Source organism: Brugia malayi, assembly GCF_000002995.4.
Source record: "Brugia malayi strain FR3 genome assembly, contig: Bm_v4_Chr2_contig_001, whole genome shotgun sequence".
Taxonomy (NCBI): Eukaryota; Metazoa; Nematoda; class Chromadorea; order Rhabditida; family Onchocercidae; genus Brugia; species Brugia malayi.
This window is the reverse complement of record NW_025062476.1, coordinates 4,973,783-4,987,357: the sequence shown is the minus strand read 5'-3', so window position 1 is coordinate 4,987,357 and position 13,575 is coordinate 4,973,783. Positions and strand designations below refer to the sequence as shown.

At 32.0% G+C, this 13,575-nt stretch overlaps 2 protein-coding genes across 2 annotated transcripts; one reads left to right on the top strand and one right to left on the bottom strand.

Annotated features, from left to right (window-relative positions):
* Nucleotides 1-827: 827 nt before the first annotated feature.
* Bm3781 (Cold-shock DNA-binding domain containing protein) lies at nt 828-2,461 on the top strand (the record flags this gene model as incomplete). Its single annotated transcript, XM_001902926.2, has 6 exons — nt 828-845; nt 1,005-1,114; nt 1,437-1,566; nt 1,691-1,924; nt 2,058-2,241; nt 2,328-2,461. The coding sequence occupies 6 exons, from the start codon at nt 828-830 to the stop codon at nt 2,459-2,461; spliced, it is 810 nt and encodes a 269-aa protein (XP_001902961.2).
* Nucleotides 2,462-4,268: 1,807 nt separating this feature from the next.
* Nucleotides 4,269-13,438, bottom strand: Bma-tim-1 (Timeless protein; the record flags this gene model as incomplete). Its single annotated transcript, XM_043078467.1, has 26 exons — nt 4,269-4,376; nt 4,561-4,704; nt 5,073-5,118; nt 5,236-5,293; nt 5,379-5,452; nt 5,989-6,097; nt 6,472-6,590; nt 6,823-6,940; nt 7,024-7,133; nt 7,335-7,561; nt 7,664-7,778; nt 7,890-8,113; nt 8,688-8,868; nt 9,049-9,199; nt 9,324-9,483; nt 9,773-9,896; nt 10,005-10,156; nt 10,399-10,509; nt 10,706-10,904; nt 11,262-11,473; nt 11,552-11,707; nt 11,835-11,936; nt 12,285-12,377; nt 12,458-12,545; nt 13,000-13,153; nt 13,357-13,438. 26 exons carry the CDS (start codon nt 13,436-13,438, stop codon nt 4,269-4,271), a joined length of 3,417 nt encoding a protein of 1,138 aa, XP_042934401.1.
* Between the last annotated feature and the right edge of the window lie 137 nt (nt 13,439-13,575).

Below are 13,575 nucleotides of genomic sequence, written 5' to 3'. Positions count from 1 at the left end.
AATTTAGTATAGAGTAAAGGATGCAATAAATTGTTACTAGACAGAAAGCATACTACTCTGTATGGTTTCATTTAACTTGATTCAGAGGAAGAAATGGAGGGAAGTTTTAGGGTAGCATATAATAATAGTACATGATAGTAGTACCAGGTTAGTGAAAATAAAGAAAGCGATGAAAGAGGAAGGATAATAATAACAATAATAATAATAACGATATTAATATAATAATAATTCATATATAATTGTTATAAAATCAATAATAATTTATACACTTTAGTGTTATCATATATATATATATATATATTTGAGTGCGATAATCAGAAATTTCCAAGAATTAAAATGGCCGAAGCCATGAAATGCCATACGGGCTGCGTTTTTCCCACCCAATGGTTGGTTTAAATGAAATCGATTGAGAGGGAGGAAAGGAAGGACGAGGAGGGATGAAGGATGGATGGTGGGTGAGGTGGAAAGGGTAAGGAGGAAGTTAAAGCGGGGAGGGTTGTGTGATTTTTGGTCTGAGGAGAGTTCTCTTCATTCGATATGTACGATGTATGTATAGACGGCTAGTTGGAGAGTTGGATTTTAGTTTGAGCGATTTTCTGTTTTTTGGATCAGTTAGTATAGAATTCATTATAGAACATGTTCGTTCAATTTTTAGATTAATATATTAATGAAAAAAATTATCATCAAAAATATGTCGAAGTACATTTTTTGTCGTATTAATGAATTCAAGAAGATTTAAACTTCAGAGAAGTTAATTATTTGAAATGTTTTAGCCGCTTAAAGAAGAAGATCTGGTGCAACAACCACCGCAAGCCGTACCATCTGAAATGGCTGAAACCAACAACGTAAGCAATTTTCAGTTTAATAAAAGAATTTTGAAAATTTGAGGAAAAAGAATGAAGAAATATTGTTTGTTTATCCGTTCCGATTCAGTCAGAATTTAATGGATAAAGTTATAATTCAAATGTTTTCAAGTGAGCCTACGCAACGCAATGATTTTGCAGAAGCCGGAGGGCCATTACGAGCAACCAAAGACTGAAACGCCCTTGAATGACGAAAACCACATTGACGGCAAGAAAATCGTTGCACGTCACATACAGGGCACCGTTAAGTGGTAAGTATTTCTTGACGTATTAGAATTTGAGATTAAGACACTGGTGAACAACGATATCGTTGTTGAGGCTATGTCATAAACAGCATTACTGTTAAAGAAATCCCACAATTCTGACATTTTATGTGACAGATGAAACAGTATGAGTTGCCGTTAGCAATCTTCTATGCTAAGAAATTGGATGGACGGATTGATTCTGTGATGGGTAATATACAGCAGTAGTGATTGATGTGGTATCACATTATTCATTCGTTCTATTTAAGTGATCCCATAGTGGTGTTACTTTCCATCATATTTTCTATTATTCACATTTATATTTTTCCAGGTTCAACGTCAAGAACGGCTATGGGTTCATAAACCGCGCTGATACAGGCGATGACATCTTCGTTCATCAAACGGCTGTCACAAAGAACAATCCAAACAAGTATTTGAGATCACTAGGCGATGGTGAAAAAGTTAGTTTTATTTACTTAAATTGTTGAATCCTGAACTTTACATATCAGAAGTCTGCATTGTTAGGGTTAATAATTATATTCGATGGTTGTGGTAATAAGAGTAAATCATTCTCTTATCTTTTAGGTGGAGTTCGATGTCGTGGAGGGACAAAAAGGCCCAGAAGCAGCGAATGTAACTGGTCCGAATGGTAGTAACGTGGAAGGTTCGAGATATGCAGTTGATAAAAGCGATATGCGAGGAAGAGGACGAGCTTATCGCCGACGTTTCTATTATGGTTATCGTCCGGGCAGAGGTGGAGCGAGACGTGCGAACTCTGAGGGTGATAGAGCTGATGGTGAAAGTGGCGATAATGAAGATGTGAGAAGTTCTGAATAGATGCTCTTTTATGTTATGCCTGCATGAAAAGGCTGCAGAATATGGTGAACATGTGGTTTTAACCTATTGATTGGTAAATAGTCGCGTTTACTGTTTAAAGTGAAATGCGATTTAGGGAGGAAGACGCGGGCGTGGAGGATTCCGTGGACGCGGACGTGGCCGTAGTCGTGGACGAGGGCGTGGTCGTGGTGGACAGCGTCGCCGTGCATCGGAAGGAGACCATCAGGAGGGTACAACGGAGGACCAATTAAGTGGTGAAAATGTTGCGCGGAAAGGTGGCCGCGGACGTGGTCGTGGTGGTACAAATTAATTTGCTTCACTTATCTCAATTATCGGGAACTTTCTGGGAGGTGTAAATTAAAATCACCCGACCTGTAAATTTCAGGCAGAGGTCGTCGAGGGGTTCGCAACCTTGATGCCATGAATGGTGAAATCGGAAACAATATTCATCTAGCTTCTGATGGTGAGAGTAAAGAAAATGAACGTCCAATTGGAGATATGAAGCCGTCTGAGCAATAAGTTACTCAGGTATGGATTCAGAGTGCTCTTTTTAGGTCATATTCAGAAGATGAAGATAGCCATGGAATACAATGTTATAGTTATTACATTGAATCCATTAGTTATCTTTCACTGGTATTTTTTAATTGATTTACTTGGTTATATCTACTGGGACATGTTAGGCTTGAAGTTTTAAAAAATTTTTAGGAAATTTTGGAAGTCTCTACTAAAATCTAACTGATCATTTTGCTTTAAATAATTTGCTTTTCAGCTGAAAACTTAACCTATTGTGCTTTCCCCAGCTATCATCAATTTGTCATGAAGCTCAGCCCTGTTATCTGAATGAATGACATCAGCTTCATCTTTTGCAAGGAAAATCCCTCATTGTTTTGTAGTCATCTCTTCGAACAAATCATTTTTTCTCATGTATGCTTCGAGTTGGCAATTAGTATTGTTTACTTTGTAAGTATCGCATTAGTACTCGACCACCGTCAACCTCTTGTTATGGACGGCCTCGCTTGTGTATCATTGGTGTAGATGCTTAGGAAAATTTTCCATTTTTTCAAGCTAAAATTAACATAGCCAGGATATCATGTTTTTCTTAATGTTACAGAGTTTTTTTTTTTTTTTAATTTGATAACCCGATGCATCCATTCAAAATTCTGGTTAAATCGTTGCGAGCAGTATGCGTTCATTCAAGATAAGACTTCATATCGTATTGCTATTGAACACACAACAATAAAATGCCAACAATTAGAGCATCCTTTATCATTTCTTTATTTCATCGATTCTGCTTCCATATGTTCCCAAAATCTGTCCTGAAAATAAATGGTATAAGAATTATAGTTCGGGAATACTGCAATATTTTATGTGCGAAAATGGTTTGAGTTCTCCTCTCATTTTTAAACATAATGTTAAGCTTTAAAAAGCATTCATAATTGTTGTTTCTTCACTCATGTAATTTACATTTCGTTTTCTGAAGTTTTGTTTTAGTGATAACCCACTTTGCTTAATCCAAATTTGTCAAATTTGATAATTACATGTATGCCTTTCGGTCTGTTGATGATTTGGAAGGTCTCCGTCTCCATTTTCGTCATTGCAATTGTTTTTGTTCATCATACAGCATATATGAGGAAAGCTCTTTTCCTCCTCGTCACTCCCAATTTTGTAAGTGAAAAACTGTTTTGTTTAGCAGGTTTTTCTCTAGATATTCATTCATCGTGGTCAAGTTTTATGTGCTTGTATATGGTGATGATGATTGCAGATGTACGGTGTTCAAAATTCATCCACAATTTAAATTGTTTGTTTTGTAGAGTTCCATTTAAATTTGCATGGGGAAAGTAAATTGGTTGCTTCTAACATGTTTTTCTTCCTGCATACTGTTAGAAAACAATGTTAAAAAGCGAAACCCCGACTACGAAATGGAATAAAGGTTGATGGAAGGACTAATGTTGAAGAGCGGAATAGTAGGAATCGCGAGGCAGTGTGAAGGGGACTACAGCTAAAGAGCATGAAGAACTGAAGTGATTGAGTTCACAGATAGGACTTATTAGTGGACTTGTTTCGACAGTCAAGTACCCATGGGCTAGTCGGAACAATAAAGATCGTGAAGTCGGGTTGCCATTAGTTTACAGTGCTGCAGATGTAGTGACTCGTGAGATGTTTTAATTAATGGTAAAAAAGTTATTTGCAATAGAGTACAATCAGTATCACTTGCGAAATGAGAATGAAATCAGACTTTGAATTTGTAAAAATGAAGGTAGTAAAAGTATAGCATTTATTTCAAAGTATTCTTTGTTTTACAGAATAAAACTTATAACTTCAAGATTTATTCCGAATCACTCTCGATAATCCGCTTTGTGCGCGTCTTTTTTGAGGTGGTATTATCATCCTCATCGGACACAGCTATCGGTCGTTCCCGTTTCCCAAGTATGATCTGAATTCGATTTAAAGACGTAATTATAGCAGTGTCTTAGTAAGAAAATTAAGATAATTCTTAATTTGAATCTTTATTATTAACTTGTAGCTTCCTTTACAAATGTACTATCCAGTATTATCCAAAATTTGACTTTCTCAAAAGGCTACTAATTCAAAATTTAAATTATTCAGGCAACATCAACCTCATCGTCGCTGTTATTTGTAATGACACTGTTCGTTTCACAAGTCGTTAATAATTCATCAACTTCCGTATTTCCATTTGATCTGGAACTCGCATGTTCAAAAATATTTGAACTGATAATACCATCAGTGGATTTAAGATCATCCTGCAAACCAAATTAATAAGTAAAATGCAAGTTTGTAAAAACTTTCAGAAATCTCATTATTGGAGTAGTTATAAGGAATCTCACATTTCGATATGCATTTCGTCATGATTTATTGTACTACTAACAGCAGTTGAGTGATATTTGACAATAATTTCTAGTAGCATTATCTCAGCAATTAACTAATAAATAATTCAGTCGATTTTTCTGCATGGAAAAGGATCAAACCCTTTATGTATACATTAACAAGAAGATTTTTAGTGCCAATGTTCTTAGTGGTTATAACTAGAAAGTAATATACTGGTTAATTTACAGTAGTGCGGCTAAGTCACGTAATTATACAATAAAAAAAAAAACGAGAACGAACTTACTTCTGGTGAAAGACATGTGATAGATTTGTTTGTTTTATTTAGTTCTCTGAAGATAAATGAAACAATGAGTCTTAAAAATCTACAGTTTTAGATACAAGATAGGAAAGGAGAAATCACTGAAGATGAGAAGTTCCTTGTCAAAAGTATAAATGACATTTACTACCTTTTTCCATATTCATCGTTACGTTGACGGGAATGGCCAAATCCCAGCATATTTGAATCTAAAATTGTAATCAGACTAAGATATGTAACATAAAGTCGTAAGGAAAGAAATAAATGCAGATATCTTTAAAAGAAAAGACAAACCTTCCAATAACTGATCAATCTCTTCTTCACCCGATTCTCTTTGTTCAATTAATTTTTGCGGTATTTTCGAATACCTGAATTACTGCATTATCGTAATTAATTTTATCTTTATAACGCATATTTCCATATATCAAAATTTAACATTACAAGGTTAATTATAGAATGAGAATAATGTAATAGCAGCAAAAAGGTTTACATATAATAATAGGCAGTATAACAACAAGAAATAACACAATAAGTGATAGAATAGTTGTACGAAATGATTCAAATATTTTATTCGACTCAAAAATTTATTTTCTTTGAAAAAATTTCATGCAATGATTCCTCTGTTTTGAGTGTTCTACTACAAAAAAAGTTCCTTGCCTACCAATCTAAATGGAAAACATGAAGTTTTTCACTATCCTGGAAGAATTATCATAAAATACGTATTTTGAAGGTTAAAATAAGTCTCCCTCAAAACTTTTTTCCACAATAGATTGAACTGTATTTATATGAGTTAACTGTAAATAAAAAATATAAAGTCAAAATTTCAAAAATTTTTTTGTAACACAAAAAAAAAAAAAATTCTTTTTGTGCTATTACTAGCACTAAAAATCCATTCTTTACAAACCTCTTTCTTGGTGGTTGTTCGTAGTGTATATTCTCATATTGTAGTTGTTTGATGATTTTTGCTCTCGTGTACTTTTCCGTCAAATTACTACGAATAAAGTTAACCAAATCTGAAAAGCAATGATCTGATATTATGTTCAGAACTTCGCGAAATTCAAAAACAGACGTTACATGGTTTTATGAAAAATATATAATATTCAGTTTTTTATTTTTTTGTAAACCGTTAAAGACGTTCATATAGCGATTAATTTCATATTTTCCGATTGTGACATTCAGTTGTACTTTAACTTAATAATCCACAAAACTCAGCGATGCTTGTAAGCCTCTATAACCGTAATACTATTCTTCCAGTGTTCATTATCTTATACCACAAAAAAAAAAAAAAAAAAAAAAAAAAAAACAAACAATAACAGCTTATTCAGATTATATAAATCATGGATTTGAGAAAAGAGTCCTTTAAACTTGGGAAAAATAGATTTATAACCTCCCTTCGAATCTGATCCAGAAGGAGGCGTTTTTGAATTAAATTCGTCGATAAGATTATGCATTTGATTGACAATTTCTGGTGTAAAAACTGATGACTTAAATCCTCTCTCCATATATCTGCAAAAAAGCTTAAAAAGCGCTTTGGAAAAATACCTGGTTTGAGATTTGTTTTAGCTAATTATTTGACTTTTTTTTTTCAAAAAAAAAAAGACATGCTTTAAAAAACGATTTGACCGAACATTTGGTAGACCGAAACAATATACTATAATTTTGTAACTCTTCTGTCTTCAATCTTGTTCTTCACCAAGATATGCTGAATTGATTTTCCATAAAAAATTGAATTTCTTACCTTCTCGTACCTCTAGCACCAAATGTGTTTAATCCAAGCATTTTCATTTGTCGAATAATTTGTCGACGTGTCCGAGGTCTTGACAAACCTTGCTCGATGTATTCAACAATATCAACACCTAAAAAGTTTTATCAAACTGCATACACTTCTTTTTTGCATATACTGAGAACCAGAAAATTTGAAACTTTCTCTTCGTCTTACCTTCAGGCTTTTCCTCAAATAATAAATATTCGTCATAAAGAGCCCGTAATTCGTTATCCAACTCTTCAGGCCATAATATTTCTTTTCCTTTACTACCATCTGATTTAATCCTGAAACCACATTTAGCTTTTAATTTTGTTAACATATAATATGGAAATTCCAATATGCTTGAGAAATTTTTACTTCCTAAATGTCTATTGTGCCTTTAAAATATTTTTTCTAAAAAAAGAAAGAAAAAGTGTTTCCGAGTAAGAACACAATAAACAACCAGTAATAACCGATATATGTGCACATATTCATTCAATACTTACTCGAACGTTCCATATCCATTGTCAATTTCATAACATTCTTTTGGACCTTTCCAGAATAAGAGTTCAGGAATCAATTTAGATCCAATTTTTTGATAATCAGCATAAAATCGTCGTAAAATATGATAACCAAATTGGTATATTTCAAAATATTGAGTTTTCTTGATCTCACTTATAGACTGATGTTTGAAACGTTGAGAAAGTCGCTTGAAGATTACAAAAAGGGAAAGCTGTAATTAGTAATTATCACTTAGTGCTTAAAATGTTTATAAGAATTTGAAGTCAAAATTTGAAAAAAAAAAAACTACTTTACTTCATTCAGATCGACTAACCTGATACAAACGTGAAGCCATTTTCAAATCAAAAGCTACTCGATGTAAAAGCTTTAAGACTGCCTTATTTACTTCGAATGTATTAGATTCGAAATCCGCTAAGAGAAAGATATACCTGTAAAGTGATTTTAAAATAGTTTCAAACAAGCAATGTAAGTTTGTTATGTAACATTGTTAAGAGAAAATTAATATAAAAGTATAACGATTAGCAGACACATTAAATTACCATTTTAGAACATCCACTCGTGCAAATTTTGCGACATAATTGTCGAAATGAAAATCGATTTCTTTCTCGACTATGTTTGTTTCAGCACCTGACTCACCACTTCTTTCCTCATATTCATCATCGAATTCATCAAATTCGTCACTGAACAGGATATCGTTTCGTGTGTCATCATCTAGCTCCGGTCCATATGCTTCTAGTCGATATTTCTTCCAATTTGCTTCAACCTAACTGTTTCTCATATTTTATTTTTTCAATCCAAATTCGAATTTTTGGTTTTTATTATATCCAGAAGTAAAAATTAAATTTGAATACTTTGAATCGATTATAAAAATTTTTAAATACCTCAATATCTCGACTTTTTTCTTCGATCTCGATTTGAATTGCAAATTTATTTAATTTTAAGGGGAAGTTAATAATTAATCACATTTATTTCAATAGGAAGTCAAATAATAAAAAATTGCGTTCTCAATTTCCCAATTCCTGTATCACTAATATACTCTAAACACAGTAATTCTTTCTCCTTCCACATTAAACGTTTTGGCTTTCCATCAGTCTCTTTCTGCATTACACACTTCCAGGATTAAAATCATCAAGAGAATCGTTGATACTTACAAATGAATGTCTAAGAATGACAAAACATTTTATACCAATCTTAATTTTTTTAATTTTTAAGAATAAAAAACCATTCTATAGTTGCTTTAAACTGAAACTGCTAATAAAATTTTGCTAATAATAAAAAGTAATCGATATAAAATGAGAAAAAAGAAAATGAAAAGTAATGAGAAAATAAAGAATGACTTCTTTAAGATCCACAAAGTATATAGCATATAATTCGAGGAACTCATCATCGGGTGTTATGTCATTTGTTCCAAATACATCATTTACGGGCCACAAATCACGCGCTGATCGATATATGCCAACAGCATCAGCCACACGTCGTTGTCGAAGTGCTTGCTGTACCATAAGCATTGCAAACTGCCTGCAAATAAATTTTTACAAACAAATATTTTTTTAAATCCTTGAAATTCACATGAAATATTGGTTACAATTAATTGCTCTGATATAAGGAAAGTAAGAAAAGAAGTTGTGAAAAGATGCCTGAGGCAATCACCATGAAAGAAATAGAAACAGTATAAAAAGTAAATAAGTTGATAAATACTGATGAATTCGATCTTCCACATTCAAAAGTACATCGATAACACTAATATCAACGGTTGGTTCAATATAACCAAATATAACATCCGATAATTCTTCAGAAATGTCATCCCACAAATTCCAGTCTGGTTCTTTTGATTCATTCACAATGCTATCTAGGAGAAATTCAATGATTTATACATGAGGAATATAAAAATCTGAAAAGACAAATGAATGACTTTAAGTTAATTCAGATTTTCAAGAAAATCAAATTGTCCTTAAATGTCAACGAGAAATAACCATCTAGCTTTTCTTTCTTTTTTGACTTTCGTCGCCGCATTTTTTGACGTTTAACTACCGTCGATAACATTCCTTTCTTGGAAAACTTCTCAATCAAACTAATGTATGCATGGTTTGCAAGCACAACATCTCGCAAAAAAGTTTTCGAGAATACACCTGGCTGCAAAAGACATAATCTTTAGCAGATTATAATTGACCATAAAAAGTGTGATCGATACAATTATAAAATAATTCATCTAAATTTAAACATAAATGTAGTAGAAAAAAAGCAATGACAATTTCAAAAAATTTTAAAACCAAGGAATGGAAGTAAATGTCATACTATATAGACTTCTTGGAGTACTGCAAAATAATATGAATACGTAACGATTCTTTAAATTTTAAAAGTTTCGATTCAAAATAAAAAATTTATTTGTAGTAGAAAATGTTAGCACTTAAATTAAACTAACCATAAATTTACGAATAACACAACTCGACAAATCTCTGTATTCTTCAACTCTTAATATATGTAAACAAGCTGATCCTACCTCCCGTTTCCATTCCTCATTTCCAGATTTCAGGACTGATATTAACCTTAAATGGTAGAACTTTTCAGTGGATTAAAAAAAAAAGATCCAAATGGAAAAGACAACTGGAAAAGAAAAAAATCACAAACAAATAAAATTAAATAGAAAAACTTACATAAGCAACAATTCTTTGTAAGCAGCTAAGGCGTATTGTGCACGTAAACCGTGAAGACGGCCTTCTTTTCGCTCAATTCTTACCTTTTCCAGATAATCGTCCAATTGAGTTTGAACATGATGAAATGCCTCTATGCTGAGTGAAGCCTTTATCTGAACTGACCACATAATACTTCATTTATTTAGATTTCGAATTCAAATTACGACATTTATAGCCATTCTCTACCTCTATTTTCTTTAACATTAGCTTCTGAATAGATCCAAATATTCTGTCATTCTCATATAAATCAACTTATATGCAAATATAAATGAAATATGGAATGAGAATTAGAATCTGAAATTTGCGCTATTCATCATTAAACAACAATTCTTATCCATACGTATCACATACTTACATATTCTGGCGATAAATCAGCCAAACGACAGAATTCCAACGAAAACTGCATTAAAATAAAATAATGTATATCAGCTTTATCTTGTCCCAAAGTTCGTTTTCCAGAAAAGGCCTAAAACGATTTCTGTGAAATTATTTCTCCTTTTCGCTCTAACAGTTGTCAAACTATCCATATCAATCGAATTATAATGCTCCTAAAATAGTAAAAAAAATTAAGATCTAAGCTACATACACTCGTTAAAAAAAAAATTCCAACAAAAAAAGAAATTCAAATTTTTTGTTGGATTTTTACATATAAATCAACTTACGCCATCTTTGCATCCACATATCAATCGACAGTACGATTTTTGCAGCATTTCTATGCAAAAGGATCGTAAAACTATACGCACGTTGAGAGCTGAAATATGTTTGTTAGTTTCAATGTCAAATGGTCGCCGACTTTTAGGAGCTCGATGCTGAATCTTCCGCTTATTTAAGTGACCGATATCATTGCAGTTTTTTATCACTCTGAAAAATTACATTAATTTGCTTTGAGACTGCAACTGAATTTTAATTTTTCTGATTTCCTTTTCAATCCTACAATTAATTGATGAATAATATTCAGATGTTGGCACTGTAATTACCAAATAAATGTTAAACACAACCTTTCTTACCTTTATAGTATAAAATTGTTTTAATTTAATCGAGATTGTTGAGAAGAAAATGAATTTAAAAGGACATGAATTTCTCAAATAGGCGGTTTTATTATGAAAAATGCTGAAATAACCCTAATACGATTTCCCAAGAAATAAACACAAGATTTTGTGCGACTTCCTTATTATTGCTTTTCATTAAATTTGATGAAACAAAAGGCAAAAACAGAACTTGTTGACAATCATATCGTTATCCTTATTAATGGCTTTCAATCCTTTCAAAATGTAAGAACCAGCAAAAGCAGTATGCCTGCTTGAAATACATCTACGTTTATTTAATTGTTTCTCAGTTTCTTGTTCAACAACTTTTCGCATCTCATTCTCTTGTCTCTTTCTTTCTTCAGCAGTGCGAATACTTCCAGCTGCCACAACATCCTTTGCTTCCTAAATTTTCAGCACTTCTTATTTAAGAAAAAAGGTCAAAAAAAAAAAAGAAAAAAAAAATCATCCAGCAAAATTTACGTGTTGCTTCAACAGCATTGCAAAAATTTCCAAAATCCACAAGTGAAAATCACGTTCCGCTGAATTTTCAGATATTTCAACAAGCAGTTTTCCAAAACCACTTTCCAGAATGGCTAGAACTAATTGATCATGACTGTTCATATCTTGTGGAACACGCTGCAATGATATGTTGGTAAATAATTCAAACAATTTTGCAATAAAACTTTTAAAATAAAGAGAGAAAAAACTAATCCAAATTCATTTTATAAAAGTACTTTCTCGAAATGAAGTTCCATTGGCTTACCTCCTTATCCAAATCGGTATCACCAATAGCAAGAACATAGCGAGATAAAGCAAAGATCCTTTCGACCAAAAGCTTCATTTCTTCATTTCTCTCTAACCAATCCTAAAAAAATATTTGAAAAAATAAAATGACATTTTGGAGCCATTATTTCAATTTCCATAAAATATTTAAACAAAGAGTGAGAAATCAATAAACATTTATTTCTTCGTTATCATTTAAATTAAGTTCAGGACCGGGAATGGATAAAACCACAGCACTAGGTTAGCTGGTGTAAATCAAACTGATTAGTTAGATCATTACTTGTTTCGTCAAGAGTGTCTACATTTTCGATTTTAAAGTGTTTCTGCAATTCTAATATTCCTCTTTTCATAATTTATGATTAATCAAACATTCTAGCTTATTCCGAAACAACCGTTTAAACCAAATCGTTCGTAAGCAAAATTTTCATACTTGAGCAAAGTAGGTCGCAGCTTTTCTTTCAAAGGTTTTAAACAGTTGAATATCACCGAAGGCTTCTTTTGAATTCCTGAGATTTTGCTCGATCTACAATAAAAGTGACAACTCAACGTCAAAGCAAACGATGGACAACAAAAAAGAAATCTAGAATTCACAAATAGCTTTACTTCTTGATAGATCAGCCAAGCCTCTTTATCTTCTGGATGTCGTCCAGCAAACATTAATGAAACTGGTTGACATAAATTTATTGTAAGCCTGTAAATATGGAAACAGGAATGAAAGAAATACGAAAATTTTAAAAGCGTCAAAATATTTTTGAATAATTCAAAGCATACACGAAATAATTGCTAGCCTTACTGCATTTCAACATTATTAAATCAGTAATCTCCACATGATAAAAAAAAAAAACCGAAATTGAATTCGGACAGTCTTTTTTTTTTTTTTTTTAGAAAAAGCAAGTCTGAAAAAATAAACATTAATTCTTCTTTATAATAACAGAAGAGGGTTAAAGGGGTTAAAAACTACATGCATTAATTATGAATAGTGTAGAAAAATAAATTTAACTTGGCAAATAAATAAAATAAAGTCTTAGAAACATCGACTGTTTGACGGATTGTTATATAAAGAAATACATCTTCTGCCTTCAGTTCATTAATTTGGATTTAATCAGTGATATTTTACTGTCTTAAAAAGGAATGCTAATAAATACCTCAAAGCAATATCGAATAATTTGTCAGGTGTATTTGGTGATTTCATAATTGGAATTAAATCGTATCGTACAATATTCCTTTCACCGCAAACACGTCGAGCCACTGCCGTAATCGTATCATTCCGTAAGAATCGTATCAAATCACGTATACTTTCTAATTAAATTCAAAATGACTTGAAGTAGAATTCTTCCGAAAATTTTTGTTATTAAAAAACTTCATTGCAAACAATGTAACATCTTATATTTTGATTACGAAAAATGATTTAAATTGTTTGATGAAATCATCATTAGATTTCATCAAAAAAAAAGACTGACAAAATGATAAAAAAAATCAACAAAATTTTTTCGCGGACATACCAAAGCAATCCGGTTCCGGAAAGTAAACATCATCTTCCAGAAAACCTAATGCATTGATTGTTGCTTGAATTATCCGTTCCATTGAGAAAAAGTTTAAATATTTATTGAAACATCTAAAATGCGAAAGGTATTATGGTTATGATAAACACAACATATGATAAATTGTGATTCAAATCTTATCACTAGTATCTTATCAGTTATCAACAATCAATTACCAAC